At 45.4% G+C, this 17,247-nt stretch overlaps 1 protein-coding gene across 1 annotated transcript in view; it reads right to left on the reverse strand.

Annotated features, from left to right (window-relative positions):
• The window catches only part of LOC138247460 (D(2)-like dopamine receptor), a 142,312-nt gene that overhangs the window by 82,437 nt on the left and 42,628 nt on the right, over positions 1-17,247 (reverse strand). Inside the window, exon 2 of the mRNA XM_069202084.1 lies at positions 13,089-13,426. Coding sequence (XP_069058185.1) covers positions 13,089-13,397 — 309 coding nt within the window. The 5' untranslated portion in view covers positions 13,398-13,426. The remainder of the gene's footprint in view (positions 1-13,088; positions 13,427-17,247) is intronic.

Raw genomic sequence — 17,247 nt, forward strand, 5'->3', positions numbered from 1 at the left:
TACTTTGTGTCTATGGTATAAGACAATGCCTCAGTGATGTTAACTTAAAGAGACAACATTTTTGTGATTTCATATCCAGCCCCACGTTCTTCCTGGATGTCACGTAGAGGGAAAAGACCTAAAACTATTCTGAAAGGAACCTGTGAAGGAATAGGTTTGGCTTTTAGAAACAGTTTAAAAACTACCACTGCAGTAGATGGGAGCTGACGCCTATCCCACAGTGGGAAGGAACCATATTGTTAATGGTGCAAATTTTAGTTACAGGTAGTCTTAAAGGCAAAGGTAGTCCATCCAGTGGATTGCCTACAGAGGACAGGCTGTTGATGCTAAAAAGTAAAGTATCAACAGCTGTGATAGAATCATAACCATGGTGTGATTTGGGGACAGTGGTCTAGAAGGGAGCAGATGGCAATGTGTAAAGGTTGATGAATGTGCGATTGAAGACTTATTGAGTCTTTTTATTCGTAAGAGAGGGGCAGGCAAATATGCTGTGGTTTTGGATGTTTATTAGTTGTTCTTGTGTGTGACAAGTACAGGCAAGTCTGCTGTGCTTTTGGATATTTACTGGTTGTTCTTGACTGTGCTACAAGTACAGGCCAATTTGCTGTGCCTTTGGATATTTACTGGTTGCTTTTATGTGTGACAAGTACGGGTCAGTCTGCTGTGCCTTTGGATATTTACTGGTTGCTTTTGTGTGTGACAAATACGGGTCAATCTGCTGTGCCTTTGGATATTTATTGGTTGTTGTTGTGTGTGTGACAAGTACAGGATAATCTGCTGTGCTTTTGGATATTTATTGGTTGTTCTTGTGTGTGACAAGTACAGGCCAATCTGATGCGCTTTTGGATATTTACTCGTTGTTCTTGACTGTGTGACAAGTACAGGCCAAGCTGGTGTGCCTTTGGATATGTATTGTTTGTTCTTGTGAGTGACAAGTACAGGCCAGTCTGCTGTGCCTTTGGATATTTATTGGTTGTTCTTGTGTGTGTGACAAGTACAGGCTAATCTGCTGTGCCTTTGGATATTTATTGGTTGTTCGTGTGTGTGTGACAAGTACAGGCAAATCTGCTGTGCTTTTGGATATTTATTGGTTGTTCTTTGTATGACAGGTATGTGCAAACTGCTGTACTCATGCTAGAAGGTAAACAGAGACACCTGACATACAATTTAGGTGCAGGCATCCAGGACTGCAACGATTCCAGCCACTCATGCATCTGTGCTGTCATCTTAGAATAGCTGCAAGTGGAGACAGCGGAGGGACCGGGAGAACTGACATCTGGGTCTGTGCTTCTTCAGTGACTAGGACTGGCTGTAAACCCTCTGGCTTTTTACAACTCTTTAGGGGCATTGGACTGAATATGACTTATTTTTAAATTGTTTATTACCATATATTTAGGGAGGCTGAGACTTGTCTGGTAGACTGTAATAGTCTTGGAATATTTAATGAAGGTCCCTCCAGAACTGCCTGTTGAACCTACAGAATTTCTAGCCAATTTATTTGAACATTGTGCTGTAAAAAGAATAGTGTGGACTCATTTTAAAACTATTCTTGGGAAAGAATTACTCCCTTTCTCTTTTTGGGGGAAGGTCAGCTTCAGGTGATTGCTTAGATTATTCAATGAGTATCCACAAAGGATGTCCTGGAATACCTTTCAGTTTGTTGATGCAGACTTAGCAAACTGAGTTGTGAAAGGCACCTGTTGACCCTATTAACTCAAACATTTCTTCAAACGAGTATGATCCCAAAACCATACTGGGGAGTAGCGCATTAGCTCACTGCACCAGCTTTCTCAGTGCCATTCACCATATGGTTCAAAGTAACAAGTATCATATGTACCTGGCTATTCCCTTAGTTGACCTGGTAGAACTCTGGAAAGTTTCTTCAGCCTGGAAAGGCAAGGCGCAGCCAGCAGCATTGCAAGCACAAAAACGGAAGAACATGAGCGTCTGCTAAAAAAGCATGCCTCAAACACAATGAGGGGCATTTTTATGTAGAAACCCTGCACCACAGAGCAGCAAGTCCCTTGCGTGATAGGGAAAGGGCGAGAATGCGTCATACCTAATACTGTACGGAGCATTGCTAGCTGCAAAACGACAACGCAGGCACACTTGCACCATGGTACATGGGTATTTGCATTGTAAGCATGATTGTTTTGGTGCTGGAAGGGACACCTTCCTGCACAAAAACAATCCTGAGAGGCATTTTCCTCCTTCTATGCATGCTGCAGAATGCAGCAAACATAGAAAGAGGAAGTACCCAGGAGAAATAAGAATATTTCTCTTTGTCACACCTTACTTGAGGAGGCATAGGGTTTGAGGCATTCTCAGGTTTACGACTAATGGTAAATGTGGGAATGCACCATGATCCATGGGTGGATGCGTGGGAACACCTATGCTTCATCCATGGAATGCTTCACTGGGGTGAGTAACGCAACGCAATGATTTACGCTGCCTTGCTTTACTCCAGATTTATCAAGGCATGCAGGGCCGAGCAAACTAGCCTTGAATGGCTGGATAAATCCGACTTAAGTTTTGCGTCACCCTTGCGTACCCTTGCAAGGCACAAGAGGGATTCAAACCTACATAAGTATGCCCCCGAGTGCATAAGCAAAGTGAACAGCACAGAAAACGGTTCACACGTGTATCTCTAGTGGCAAAGTTTTTAGCAAAACAGCTATTATTGAAGAAACTCTTGTGATGTGAAAGGTGGCCACTTTCATTATGTCAACAAACTAAAACAAAATTATTTTGCGCAACAGTAAACAAACATTGCATATTAATAAAAATCTCTCTCTACGTCATGCTGTGTAGGTTAGCATCTAATAATTAGCAAGCAAAGCATGCACCAGAAGTCAGCATTGTAACCCATGATATTGCTATTACTATTCTGTGATAAAGTATTGCTTCCCACTTTCTTTGTCATGGATAAGCTGTATACTGCCTTTCCCCATTTAGAAGTAACATTAATAATTCATTTTATGTAGTGCTTCATATATCAATTTTCATCATTTTGCAGCGCTGATATGTTAAGTTGTTGATATTACCTTATTTGCTGGCACTCAGTAAGACTACGGCTCAGATTTACAGGAATCTGACGCGCCAGATTCCTTGCACCTCCCCACGCCACCTAACGACACCATGGGTGTGTCATATTTACAATATAGTGCACGTTAGGCCAATAGCGTCAAAAGTTGCGTCGCTATTTTGGCGCTTTGCTGCACTAGCATAACATTTTTGGGCGCTAATGGAGCACAGTGCAAGGAGGCCCATTGACTTCAATGGATGTGTCCTTTTAACGCCTACTTTGAATACACGCTAAAAATTACGCCAAAAAAGGATTCCATGAAATATTGAAGATTTCATTGCACCATTCTCACGGGCCTCCTAACGTCGGAATGCCCCCTTGCATACATTACGGATGGCACAGGCATGCTATGGCACAAGGGGGCACAACGTGGCGCAATGCATGTATTGCGTCACTTTGTAAATACGGCGCAACGATTTTTGCCTCGTTGGGCCACATTAGTTTTAAAAAATGATGCTAATGTGGCGCAAGGGGGTGCTAGGGGCTTGTAAATCTGGCCCTATATGTTCTATTACATTGCACCTCATTAGATATATTTTTGCAATCAATGCACTGGATAAACAAAAGCTAAGAAAAACCTCGATAATAAACTTCCAAACATCAAACTTTCACATCCTCCTTGAAAAATGCAGGACATTGCAGGCTCAGGGAGGCACAGGATAAGGCCCTAACCCTGTGTGTGTGGGGAGGGGAGGTTGTAAAGGAGTGGGGCAATCGTCCACTTTACCTATGCCTTAAGTCACACCTGCCTGCAATCCTGCAGCCGATCATTGATGTCTTCTGCATCTATGATGAAGGCCAACGCTTTTCTTGTCATTTCACTGGACTTAACTCTGCTGTTCGATACCATCGACCATCCCATTACCCTGGACTCACGAAAAACTTGATGGACACGGAGGAACCGTAGTGACACACTTTAAGTCACATTGCATGAACATTGGTGCTTACATCTGTGATCCCACACCCACTGCTTGTGGTGGCTATCAGGGGTCACTCTTAGCACCCACCCTCTTCAGTCTATATGATGAAGCAACAGGTGGAATTCGTTTTTCTTTTCAGCATTTATTTATGTAGAAGCAACACCAGAAAGAAGTCATCGTGAACAGCAGACTTCATGAGGGGGCAGATATTCCCCCGGCAGATTCCAAGACCTTTAAAAGCTCGACAAAGCGAGAAGATATAGAATGATAAAAAAAACACAACTGACCAGTATAACCCCCTGGCACTGGGGGTTGAGAGAAAGGCGGGGCTTGGAGGGTGAGATGGGTGAAATGCTTAAAGACTTCTTAAGGTCCTCGGTGTCTAATGTTATCAATATACCGATGAGACCTAGATCCGTCTTGAATTAGGGTCACCAGGATCCATCTCCAAGATGAAACCTTCTCTGCATGGCATTCACAAATGGATGGAACAGAAGCCCTAATGCCTTCTTCTTGCTATGAAACTGGATCTAGAAAGCAAACTATTCTGGCTTGAAATCTTAAAGACTGCGGCCCTCCTCGCCGCCACAGACGACATCAGAAGCCATCTCGACAATGGAGAAACATCAGCCCTCATCCTCCTAAACCTGTTGGCCGCCTTCGACACTGTCTGCCACCACACTCTGAAAATCCGCCTCCACGAAGCAGGGATCCAAGACCAGGCCCTCGACTGGACGACATCCTTCCTCTCCGGAAGAACCCAGAGAGTCCGCCTCCCCCCGTTCCAATCCAAACCCACCAACATCCTCTGCGGCGTACCCCAGGGCTCATCCCTCAGCCCGACGCTGTTCAACATCTACATGGCCCCCCTTGCACAAGTGGCCCGTCAAAACAACCTCAACATCATCTCCTACACCGACAACACCCAACTCATCCTCTCCCTCACCAAGGACCCACACACCGCCAAAACCAACCTCCACGAAGGCTTGAATGCCGTCGCCGACTGGATGAGAAGCAGCCGACTGAAACTGAACTCGGACAAAACAGAGGTGCTCATCCTTGGGCCCACCCCCTCTGCTTGGGACGACTCGTGGTGGCCAGCCTCGCTGGGCACCCCATTGACACCAACCGACCACGCACGAAACCTCGGCTTCATCCTCGACTCATCCCTCTCCATGGCAAAACAAGTCAACGCCATCTCCTCTTCCTGTTACAACACTCTCCGCATGCTCTGCAGAATCTACAAATGGATCCCAACCGAAACAAGGAAAACAGTAACTCAGGCCCTCGTCAGCAGCAGGCTCGACTATGGCAACGCACTCTACGCAGGCATTGTAGGAGGCTGGCCTGGCTTGTAGTGGGTACCAAGGGGTACTTACACTCTGTACCAGGTCCAGTTATCCCTTATTAGTATAGAAAAGGTGTTTCTAGCAGCTTGGGTTGATAGAAGGTAGCTATAGCAGAGCAGCTTAGGCTGAACTAGGAGACATGCAAAGCTCCTACTATACCACTGGTGTCATATGCACAATATCATAGGAAAACACAATACACAGATATACTAAAAATAAAGGTACTTTATTTTTATGACAATATGCCAAAAGTATCTCAGTGAGTACCCTCAGTATGAGGATGCCAAATATACACAAGATATAGGTACACAATACCAAAAATATGCAGTAATAGCAAAAGAAAGTAATGCAAGCAATGTAAAGTTACAGTAGATTGCAATAGGAGCACATAGGTATAGGGGCAACACAAACCATATACTCCAAAAGTGGAATGCGAACCACGAATGGACCCCAAACCTATGTGAGCTTGTAGAGGGTCGCTGGGATTGTAAGAAAACAGTGAGGGTTAGAAAAATAGCCCACCCCAAGACCCTGAAAAGTAGGTGTAAAGTGCACCTATATTCCCCAGAGAGCACAGAAGTCGTGATAGGGGAATTCTGCAAGGAAGACCAACACCAGCAATGCAACCAAAGTGGATTTCCAGACGAGAGTACCTGTGGAACAAGGGGACCAAGTCCAAGAGTTGCGACAAAGTCGAAATTGGGCAGATGCCCAGGAAATGCCAGCTGAGGGTGCAAAGAAGCTGCCACCGGATGGTAGAAGCTGTGGATTCTGCAAGAACGAAGAGGGCTAGAAACGTCCCCTTTGTAGGATGGATGTCCCACTTCGTGAAGAAGCTTGCAGAAGTGTTCCCACGCAGAAAGACCGCAAACAAGCCTTGCTAGCTGCAAGGGTTGCGGTTAGGGTTTTTGGATGCTGCTGTGGCCCAGGAGGGACCAGGATGTCGCCACTTGGATGAGGAGACAGAGGGGGCGCCCAGCAAGTCAGGGAGCCCTCACAGAAGCAGGCAGCACCCGCAGAAGTGCTGGAACAGGCACTACGAAGATGAGTGAACTGGAGCTCACCCGAAGACACAAAAGGGAGTCCCACGACGCCGGAGGACAACTCAGGAGGTTGTGCACTGCAGTTTAGAGTGTCGGGGACCCAGGCTTGACTGTGCATGAAGGAAATCCTGGAAGAGTGCACAGGAGCCGGAGCAGCTGCAAATCATGCAGTACCCAGCAATGCAGTCTAGCGTGGGGAGGCAAGGACTTACCTCCACCAAACTTGGACTGAAGAGTCACTGGACTGTGGGAGTCACTTGGACAGTTGCTGAGTTCCAGGGACCAAGCTCGTCGTGCTGAGAGGGGACCCAGAGGACCGGTGATGCAGTCTTTTGTTGCCCGCGGTTGCAGGGGGAAGATTCCGTCGACCCACGGGAGATTTCTTCAGAGCTCCTAGTGCAGAGAGGGGGCAGACTACCCCCAGAGCATGCACCACCAGGAAAACAGTCGAGAAGGCGGCAGGATCAGCGATACAAGGTTGCAGTAGTCGTCTTTGCTACTTTGTTGCGGTTTTGCAGACGTCCTGAGCAGTCAGCGGTCGATCCTTTGGCAGAAGGTGAAGAGAGAGATGCAAAGGAACTCTGATGAGCTCTTGCATTCGTTATCTAAAGAATTCCCCAAAGCAGAGACCCTAAATAGCCAGAAAAGGAGGTTTGGCTACCTAGGAAGGAGGATAGGCTAGCAACACAGGTAAGAGCCTATCAGGAGGAGTCTCTGACGTCACTTGCTGGCACTGGCCACTCAGAGCAGTCCAGTGTGCCAGCAGCACCTCTGTTTCCAAGATGGCAGAGGTCTGGAGCACACTGGAGGAGTTCTGGGCACCTCCCCTGGGAGGTGCAGGTCAGGGGAGTGGTCACTCCCCTTTCCTTTGTCCAGTTTTGCGCCAGAGCGGGGCTGGGGGATCCCTGAACCGGTGTAGACTAGCTTATGCAGAGCATTTCCAGAGGCTGGGGGAGGCTACTCCTCCCCAGCCCTGACACCTTTTTCCAAAGGGAGAGGGTGTAACACCCTCTCTCTGAGGAAGTCCTTTGTTCTGCCTTCCTGGGCCAAGCCTGGCTGGAACCCAGGAGGGCAGAAACCTGTCTGAGGGGTTGGCAGCAGCAGCAGCTGCAGTGAAACCCCGGGAAAGGTAGTTTGGCAGTACCCGGGTCTGTGCTAGAGACTCGGGGGATCATGGAATTGTCTCCCCAATGGCAGAATGGCATTGGGGTGACAATTCCATGATCTTAGACATGTTACATGGCCATGTTCAGAGTTACCATTGTGACGCTATACATAGGTAGTGACCTATGTATAGTGCATGCGTGTAATGGTGTCCCCGCACTCACAAAGTCCGGGGAATTTGCCCTGAACGATGTGGGGGCACCTTGGCTAGTGCCAGGGTGCCCACACACTAAGTAACTTAGCACCCAACCTTTACCAGGTAAAGGTTAGACATATAGGTGACTTATAAGTTAATTAAGTGCAGTGGTAAATGGCTGTGAAATAACGTGGACGTTATTTCACTCAGGCTGCAGTGGCAGGCCTGTGTAAGAATTGTCAGAGCTCCCTATGGGTGGCAAAAGAAATGCTGCAGCCCATAGGGATCTCCTGGAACCCCATACCCTGGGTACCTCAGTACCATATACTAGGGAATTATAAGGGTGTTCCAGTATGCCAATGTGAATTGGTGAAATTGGTCACTAGCCTGTTAGTGACAATTTAGAAAGCAGAGAGAGCATAACCACTGAGGTTCTGGTTAGCAGAGCCTCAGTGAGACAGTTAGTCATCACACAGGGAACACATACAGGGCACACTTATGAGCACTGGGGCCCTGGCTGGCAGGGTCCCAGTGACACATACACTAAAACAACATATATACAGTGAAATATGGGGGTAACATGCCAGGCAAGATGGTACTTTCCTACAGGCATCCCGTCCAAACACCTGCAACATCTCCAACGCATCCAAAACGCCTCCGCCCAACTCATCCTCAACATCCCTCGCCACAGCCACATCACCCCCCACCTACGAGACCTACACTGGCTCCCCGTCGACAAGGGGATCACCTTCAAGCTCCTCACCCACGCACACAAAGCACTTCACAACACCGGACCAACCTAACTGAACACCAGACTCAGCTTCTACACCCCCACCCGCCAACTCCGCTCCGCCAACTTCGCACTCGCCTCCATCCCCCACATCCAGCGCAGATCCTCGGGCAGCAGATCTTTTTCTTACCTCGCTGCCAAGACCTGGAACACCCTCCCGTCAGACCTAAGACAGATCCAGGACCTGCTCACCTTCAGACACCTCAAGACCTGGCTCTTCGAGCAGTAGCAGCACCCCCTCACCCCCCCCTCCCCCCAGCGCCTTGAAACCCTCACGGGTAAGTAGAGCGCTTTATAAATAGATTGATTGATTGATTGACATCACTCTCCAAGGAACTACCGCTGTGAAATCCCTGGCTTTCCTTCCTGATGAAACAGCTTCTCAGTGGACACCTCCAAGCAGTGGCTAGGTCACCTAGAATGCATCTTCAGAAACTCAAGAATGTAAAACACATCGCTGCCCTTGGAACCTGAGACTAGCGTGTAAAGCCACAGTAACCTCCCATCTTGTCTGTAGCTCAGGCCTCCTTACTGGCCTTTATTAAAAACAGACTCTCCCACTTAAAGCTGCTATTCATGCTGCTTTTAGGTTTCTTACCAGAACAAAAAAAGTCATCCATATCCCTTCTGCTTTTACCTACCTAATATGGCACCCAATTTAGGCATACTTCATGACATCTGCTCCGCTCACATACAAAGACTCAAGCCTACAAGCGCCAGCTATCTCTCCTAGAAGCTGGCAATATGGGCAGCTGCACATTCTCTGTGATGCTGAGACAGAAGATCTCTCCACACTGCACTTTCATAGAAAAAGGTCGCAATTCATAGATCAACCCCCTCAATATCAAGAATAATCCCTCTTTTTCAATTTTTAAATCTCTGAACCTTTTTTGTTGGGAAACATCTGCACATGGCTGGCTGCACATCAGTGGTCCGATTCAGTGCAGTATACCAGCCCTCTCAGCTATTGCACTTCTGTCTTTAAAGATAACAAATCCTTCTCTTCCCAACTGAGAGCCTAAACCTTTCTTAATGCCTTCCTGCTGTCCTTTATGCAAAGATCTGCCCCACCTTGCAATATTTATAATGTCACTGTCATACTATATCTACCTATGTTTTTTAGTAGAATAAGCTGCTGACCTGATGAAATGTTAGTGCTCAGATCATATACAACCCTATATCTGGAATATCTGCCTGATCTTATAGCGGTGTGTAATTGTGCTGCCCCCTCATATCTTCAGGACTAAATAGGATGCCACTGGTCTACTCGTTTCTATTTTACTGTGAATATCTATGTATGTTGTACAGTTCTTTGCTTGGTGGACATGTTCTTTTTCATTATCTCTGTTTACTTCTGTGACAAGTGTGTCATTTATGATATATGAATCAACATATGAATGAATAAAAACACTCACAACCCAACACTACAGCAATACACCTTCCACTCAGGCACTCATGTGAGCCTATCACACATTGAGTATATCTTCACTCTGTGGCACCAGCTCCCTCTCTTTAAAGATGTTCAACACTTGACCGGAGGCATCTCTGGTCATTTCCCGGTCTGGGTGTCCTATGGTTTTCCAGACCTCTGTGACCACAGACACATCACGCTCAACCACTGCTACCTCAAAATTCCTTTTATCCATGCTGGGCTTCATGAAGACACAGATCACTATTTTACAGAGAACAAGGGGTTGGTAGACTCCTCACAAACTCTTAGGAAGGCATACAAGACAGTTATCAAGGGCCAGGGTCTCGCGTTCATTGTGGGCCACAAGAGGGACAAGCAGACCTGCTGGGAATGACTCGAATGGGAAATCCAACACTTAGAAAGTACACTTACTGACCCAGAAAAGACAGCCTCCCACCACACTTTGGTGGTGAAACAGAAAGAGTACAGAGATATTGCATCGGAAGTCACCACAGCCCACCACAACGCTACACAGCACAGATTATATGAAGTGGGTGACAAGGCAGGTAAGCTCCTGGCCTGGCTTGACAGGACAGAGGGAGCGAGGCGATGAGTCTCAGGAATATTAAGTAGTAAACAAGAGCGGTGAGCGATAGATTAGCTATGACAAATGTCTTCACGACTTGTTACGAACATCTATACTCCCCAGCGTTTACAACCCCGGTGGATGAGTCATGCGAGCTACTCGCCGACATTCACCTCCCGGATCTCTCGGAATCAGGTAGGGCCACTTCTGGAGCAAGAACCAACAGAGGAGTAGATTGTACAGGCCATCAAGGGTATAAATTCTGGCAAGGCAATGGGCCCAAATAACCTCTCTATCAACCCATACAAACCTACGGCCCCTATAGCTGCCCTGCACCTCCTTAGAATGTTTCAAGAAAGCAGTGACATGGGTGTTCTGCCCAGAGACCAAAAAGTGGCCAGTATTATAGTCATTCATAAAGATGGCAAGCCTGCAGATGACTCTGCCTCCTATGGGCCCATCTCGTTACTCAACGCAGAAGATACAATCCTGGTGCAACCACTTGCATCACGACTAATATGAGTCATTAAGGCACTGGTCCATCCAGACCAATCGAGCTTCATGCCTGGTCGAAATACTGCTCTCAACTTACAACACCCACATGGCGTGCTCGGTCATGCCGCTGAGCTTATGAAGATGCCCTAGTTCTGTCATTTAACGCACGTATGCCATTTGATACAGTTGAATGACCTTTTATGTTTGAAGTGCTGGTCAGGATGGGCTTTGTCTACTCTATGTCTCAGTCCCATTCTTCACCCTCAATAGGCTCATGCAAATACTCACAATATATCGTTAATTGGGAGAAGCCCCTAATTTATCTACTCCATGGGGTTGGCCCATGACTCCCCTGAGACTGTGCGGCTCTCATTGTCTCAGACAGATTTTGTTCCCTGGGAATCTACGTGACCATTGCCCCAACTATATTCTACACCTATAACTTAGACCTACCACTGACACGTCTATGACGTGATGTCCAATACTGGAGAACCTTTTCACACTGTCACTCCTTGGAAGAGTGGTGCTCTTTAAAATGATGGAACTGACCTGCTTCCTATAGCCACTCCAGAAAGCGCCATACTCGGTCCCACCCTCCTACTTTAGGGTGATAGAAAGTGAAACACGTAACTTGCTTTGGGATGGTGGTGCTGCATGCATTCCTATCAAGAAACTCACGAAGAGCTGGTATGATGGGGTAATAGACCTGTCTGACGTCCAACAATATTATTGGGCAGTGTAGCTCACCACTATTAATCACTGAGTCCATCTACCTCCTGGGGAACCAACATATCATATGGACCATCAAGCTACACCTGGGTGGATACCACAGGAGCCCTCTATGGTACAACGCTCTGTAAATCTCTCCTCCATCCAACAGCCGTCACACTGATATACGGCGCTGGGTGCCATTGGTTGGTGTGACAAGATCATGCAAGCCACCTCTCCATAGGACACCACAGTGCTGGGTTCTTTGGGTACACAGGCCGGCTTCGATAAATGGGACTTGATAGGCCTGTCTAGGGTGGGTGACCTCTGGACTCAAGATGGTGTGCTACTATTCACCACAATGCAACATGAATACCACCTAGCACATACTAAAACCTATTGCTATTTACAAATAAGACACACTCCACAGAAGGCAGTGTCAAAAAGGAGAGGACCTCCCAGAGTCCTTGCAATTGGAAGATAGGTTGTTGACAGAATGCATGACAAGTAAAGCCATATCCTCCACCTATCAATCGGCAATTAATAAGTCTTCTGACACACAGGCACATTTACATGAGCGATGTTGAGATGAAGTTGCTACCAAATATTTTGCTTCTTGTAGTTCTGTGCTTGTTTGCTTTAAATGCAATTAAAAGATTTATATAACTAAAAAAACCTAAGGATGCAGGTCTTCTCCATGTGTTAACGGAGGCTCTGGTATGACATACCTCATCTCTCCAAGTCTCCAAGGATCCTGCGGTTTACAAGAATTCATGAAGGAACTCGACATCCACTATCTCACACTCAATCTGCCCCTCCAAGGAATTGCCACTTCAAGTTCTCATTTTCTCCACCTGGCCCCGAAACAAGTAACTTAAGTACTTTATGTAGGTCAATAAGCTATGAGAACATCCTTTTATGATATTTGTTCCCCAGCATCAACTGTTACATTTTTTACATATAATATAGCATTCCACTACCTTTTGATACTACGTTCACGCTACAAATATGTAAAGTTAAAAAATTAAATAAGTTAAGAGTTTGTACATTCACCTGCTTTCAAAGACACCGCCCATCACAAGAGCCTGCTCACTTACCGCCTCTCAAGGACATCACCATTCGCAAGAGTCCTTTGTCACATCTACATCCAGGAAGACTAATGGCTTGATTTAGAGTTTGGCGGATGGGTTACTCCGTCACAAATGTGACAGATATTCGGTTCGCCATATTACGATCTCCATAGGCTATAATCGATTCGTAATACGGGGGACTTAACTCAGGCCCCAAGTCACACTAGCCTGCTCATATCTACCTCTGGGGACACAAACCCCTAGAGTAGTCTGGTTCCTTACATACCTCCAGTACACCAACCACCAGTGGAGTCTTCTCCCACAGACCTACCTCCAGGTACACCACCCACGGCATCACCAGCGTTGCCACCAGCAAATCGGCCACTGCCAGGCTGACGATGAGGTAGTTGGTGGTCGTCTGAAGAGCCTTTTCCCGGGACACCGCCATGCACACTAACATGTTGCCGAAGACGATGAGGAAGATGAGCAGCACCAGAAGCATAGCATAGAAGTTGTATATGTGTCGGGTGTTCCACTCTGATGGTGGATGTCCTCCAGTCTCGTTTTCTGCCACCAGGGTGAGGTTGCTGCTCCAAACATGGCTACTGTTTTGGATCACTATGTTGATGGCATCCATCATGGGGCAGCCAGGGCCATCTCAGTAATGACCTGTGCACAAAGGAGTCGAGAGTGTTATAAAGATATATTGTTGGCCTCCATCTTGGAGGAGCCAATCATGCAATTTAGTATTGAAGTGGACACAGAGGAACCAAAACTATTATTAGAACAACTGTTCCTTGCAACAACAAAGGTTGTAATCTAGCCCAGTGGTTCTTAGCCTTCTGACTTCTGTGGACACCCCCACTTAATCATTTCAGGAATCCTGGGACTCCCACTGAATCGTTATTAGATTCTGGGAACCCCTCCGAGACATTTAACTGGAAGGAGCTGACCCAGTGCTAAGCAATTTTGATGATTTAAACCTAAGAACAACACACAAAAATACAGATACAACCATTCACCATACAAATACACAAATGATGAAATATTTAATTCACACATATAAAAAAACTAAATTTTAATTTTAATGGCAAGAGTAGAGCTTTATAAATTCAATTCAATTCACCCATGCTATATTATGTTTGATGCATTTGCACTGCTCCCACAAATCAATTTGATGATACCAACTTGATTTTTAGCCTTCGATTTTAAATCACTCCACATTTGCAGAATGTTTGGAAATTGTCAATTTTATATTTTGCCTCTCTGGTTATATACTCTTTATTATTCTGTTAATATTATTTCAATTACTAAGCAGCTGCGGGCCACCTGAGTAGCCATTATGGGCTCCTGGGGCCCGTGGACCACAGGTTAAGAACCGCTGATCTAGCCTACTACATGAACACAATGCTTCTGTAGACCCCCGCAGACCAGAATTCAAAGTAGCTAGATCAAGGGTCTCCAACTTTTTGTGTAATAACAGTTACTTATGTTCAATTAAAATCATCGCAAGGTACTATTATTAGTTTTGTAATAATGACCACATCAGACAAGATTACATTAGTGTCCACCTTATGCCGGATTACCAGCATACAAACACAAACATTCACCCCCAGTCGCAGACCTGGGTTTAATCCATCAATTATTTTTCTCACCATGCCACCCCAGTTTGGACCCAGCCATATGCAAATCAGTCTTGACCTTGTTCCCCATGGGAACAGTCCAGCCCGAACTGCCAAGCCAGGTCCTCACTGGACCAGAAGCAAGCATCCTGGGACCGGTTTCAGGGTATAACCCTTCATCAGCCAGGATAGCTTGAATCCAGTGGCACAGTGAGCCCGCGACCCACGTCTGGGCATACTTGGCATACTTAGGGCGACAAAAGCAAACAAACGCAAATTATTACTAGCATTGGCCACCTCACTGCATCAGCCAGATTTGTCAGCAGTAATGTAAAGAAGGCTTTGTCTATTTGGAATGCTCTGCGTAGGATGCACATGCCAGCCACCGCTCAGTGTCCCTGGCACAAACAGAACCATATTAGCAATACGTCTTCTCACATGATTTATCACTGAAAAATAAGGTTTGAATATATTTTGGAAATTCACCTATTTTTCTCCAAACGCCAGCTTATGAGTTCTGAAAACACACACATTTTCATCTTGAATTGACAATTTTGGCATAAATGTATTACTTTCACCAAGCAAAAGTAGGCTGGGTGGACACAGGAGTGAGCTAGATACAGACGGGTGTGCCACTTTAGAAATCACATCTTCAGGCGATATTGTGAACCCTTCGTTTCCATGGTTACAGACCCATTCCACTCTATTTAGATATTTCTATGTACTTAATTCCCTTCCTAAAATAAAGCCGGTACGGTCGTTGAGTTTGCGACGGGGTCAACGCTTGCAGGGCCGGCATCCTACTTGTAGCATTCAAGTTCCTTCCCCAAAGCTCCAACATGGGGAAAAGTGACCCACACCAAAACAGGTTCTCGTGTAGTCCTAATTTATTTAATTAATTTATTTATTGTTATTTTTTATGACCAACTTCCAGATTTTCCTCTTCAGCTGAAATAAGCTGGGGCATGTTGTTATTATTAAAATTAAAAGGAATATTTTCTTGTCATTGAGCTGTCACCTTCAAGCTTGTGAAGAGTTTTAGAGGGCAGAGACATGCTTGTATGTCTTTACTGCCTTTATTGTTTTGATGCAAGATATATGCCCCATGTCAGGATTGTAAGTACTGACTGCGTGTCGAGACTTCCACTTGAAGATTCAGGTGAGGAGAAAGAAGATGAGTGGATGGTTTGCAAATGTGGAGGAAGCGTTAGGAGGTGCCATTGATGAGGATGAGTGGAATGGTGCTGTTGAAGCAGATCTGAAGCTGTCTGGTATTTAAAAAAAAAAAATTCTCAGATATGGAATAAAGAATTTGCTCAAGATCCTGTGCTGGGCAAGTTCAAATTGGCATGGTCGGTGTTTCCAGTGGTAAATGATTTGGTATATCGTGGTGAACGCATGGTAGTGCACCTGTATCACTGCGGGAAAGAGTGATAGTGTTACTTCATGAAGGTCACCTAGCAATGTCCTCCATGAAGCGGAAGACATAGATATACTTCTAATGGCCTGGAATGGACAGGGACTTAGAGAGGTGTGTAAGAAATTGTTTTCAATGTCTGCAGTGTGATAAGTCATATTTTGTGGAGAAATAACCCCATAGTCTCTTTAGAAGTTCCTTATGGTCCTTGTAAGAAACTTAGCCTAGATATATGTGGGCTGTTCTGAGGTAAGTTAATTTAGGATAAATATTCCATTGTCCTGGTTGATTATTACTGGAAATGGCCAGAAGTGAGAGTGGTGAGTGAGGGGGGGTCTCCAGACATAATGCTTTTGAAGAATATATTTTCCAGGGAAGGAATACCAGAAGAAATTGTAATGATTAATGTTCCCCAGTTTGGGTCTGCAAACATGTCAGAATTTTTTAAGATTCAAGGTACTGTGCATTGCTTTGCCTCATATGAAGGAGAATGGTTTAGTAGAGAGATTTAATAGGGTACTGGGAAAATGTGTCCAAATGTCTCTGAAACGTGGTTTGGGTTGGAAATGTGAACTGAAGAAGATGTTGTGGAGTTACAGAACTACTCCACATTCAGCATCAAATAAAACGTATTTTGTGTTGTTGAGGGGCAGGGTGCCAGCCTCTGTGGCGTGTCCCAGCTGGATGAAAGAGTGTAGCAGCAAAGTATATTGTGCTGAGAAAATACTGGAGAATGTATTAGTGAGCCAGGAGCTTTATACCAGAAGACACAATGAAAGAATACGTAGTTGTGGTCATGAATTTGGAAAAGGAGATTGTTTATGTGTGCAATTGGGAACAGCAATCAAAGAAAATCTATCCAAGTTTTCTGAACCCCAGAAGATCCAGCATGTGTTTGGAAGTACAATAATTCTGGATAATGATGGAAAATGGAATGTGAGAAGAGTAGCTCTGTGTATGCATCAGGGGTTTGGTCAGGATAAAAAGGGTGAAGAGCACGAGAAGGATGAAGATGAATTGGATTCTTGTCCCACATAGAAACGATCCACTTGGTCTAGGAAAACACCTGAATGGTTTCTGGATTATTGGAAGGTCTACTAATGTACTTGGATTCTGGTTAAATGGGATGTACTGTGACACAGACATGACGTCACAAGACGTTATTTAATGTTGTTCATTGATCAGTTTTTCTTCATTATAAAAAAAATAAAACACATATATGAATTTAAATATAAGTACTAAAAAGGGAGTTGTGTTATATTCTAATGTTAAATGATGGAGGAAATGACATAATAAAGGTGCAAAATTGTAAGTAGAATGTAGAATATTTAAAGATTCATAGGAACAGAAGAGGAAGATAGAGAAAATGTTAACTGGCTGGCGAGAGCAAGTTTCTTCTGGGGTCTTTTACAAAACTTGCACTTGACGAAAGAACTAAAAGAAGCTTCCCA

Source organism: Pleurodeles waltl, chromosome 7 (genome assembly GCF_031143425.1).
Source record: "Pleurodeles waltl isolate 20211129_DDA chromosome 7, aPleWal1.hap1.20221129, whole genome shotgun sequence".
NCBI lineage: Eukaryota > Metazoa > Chordata > Amphibia > Caudata > Salamandridae > Pleurodeles > Pleurodeles waltl.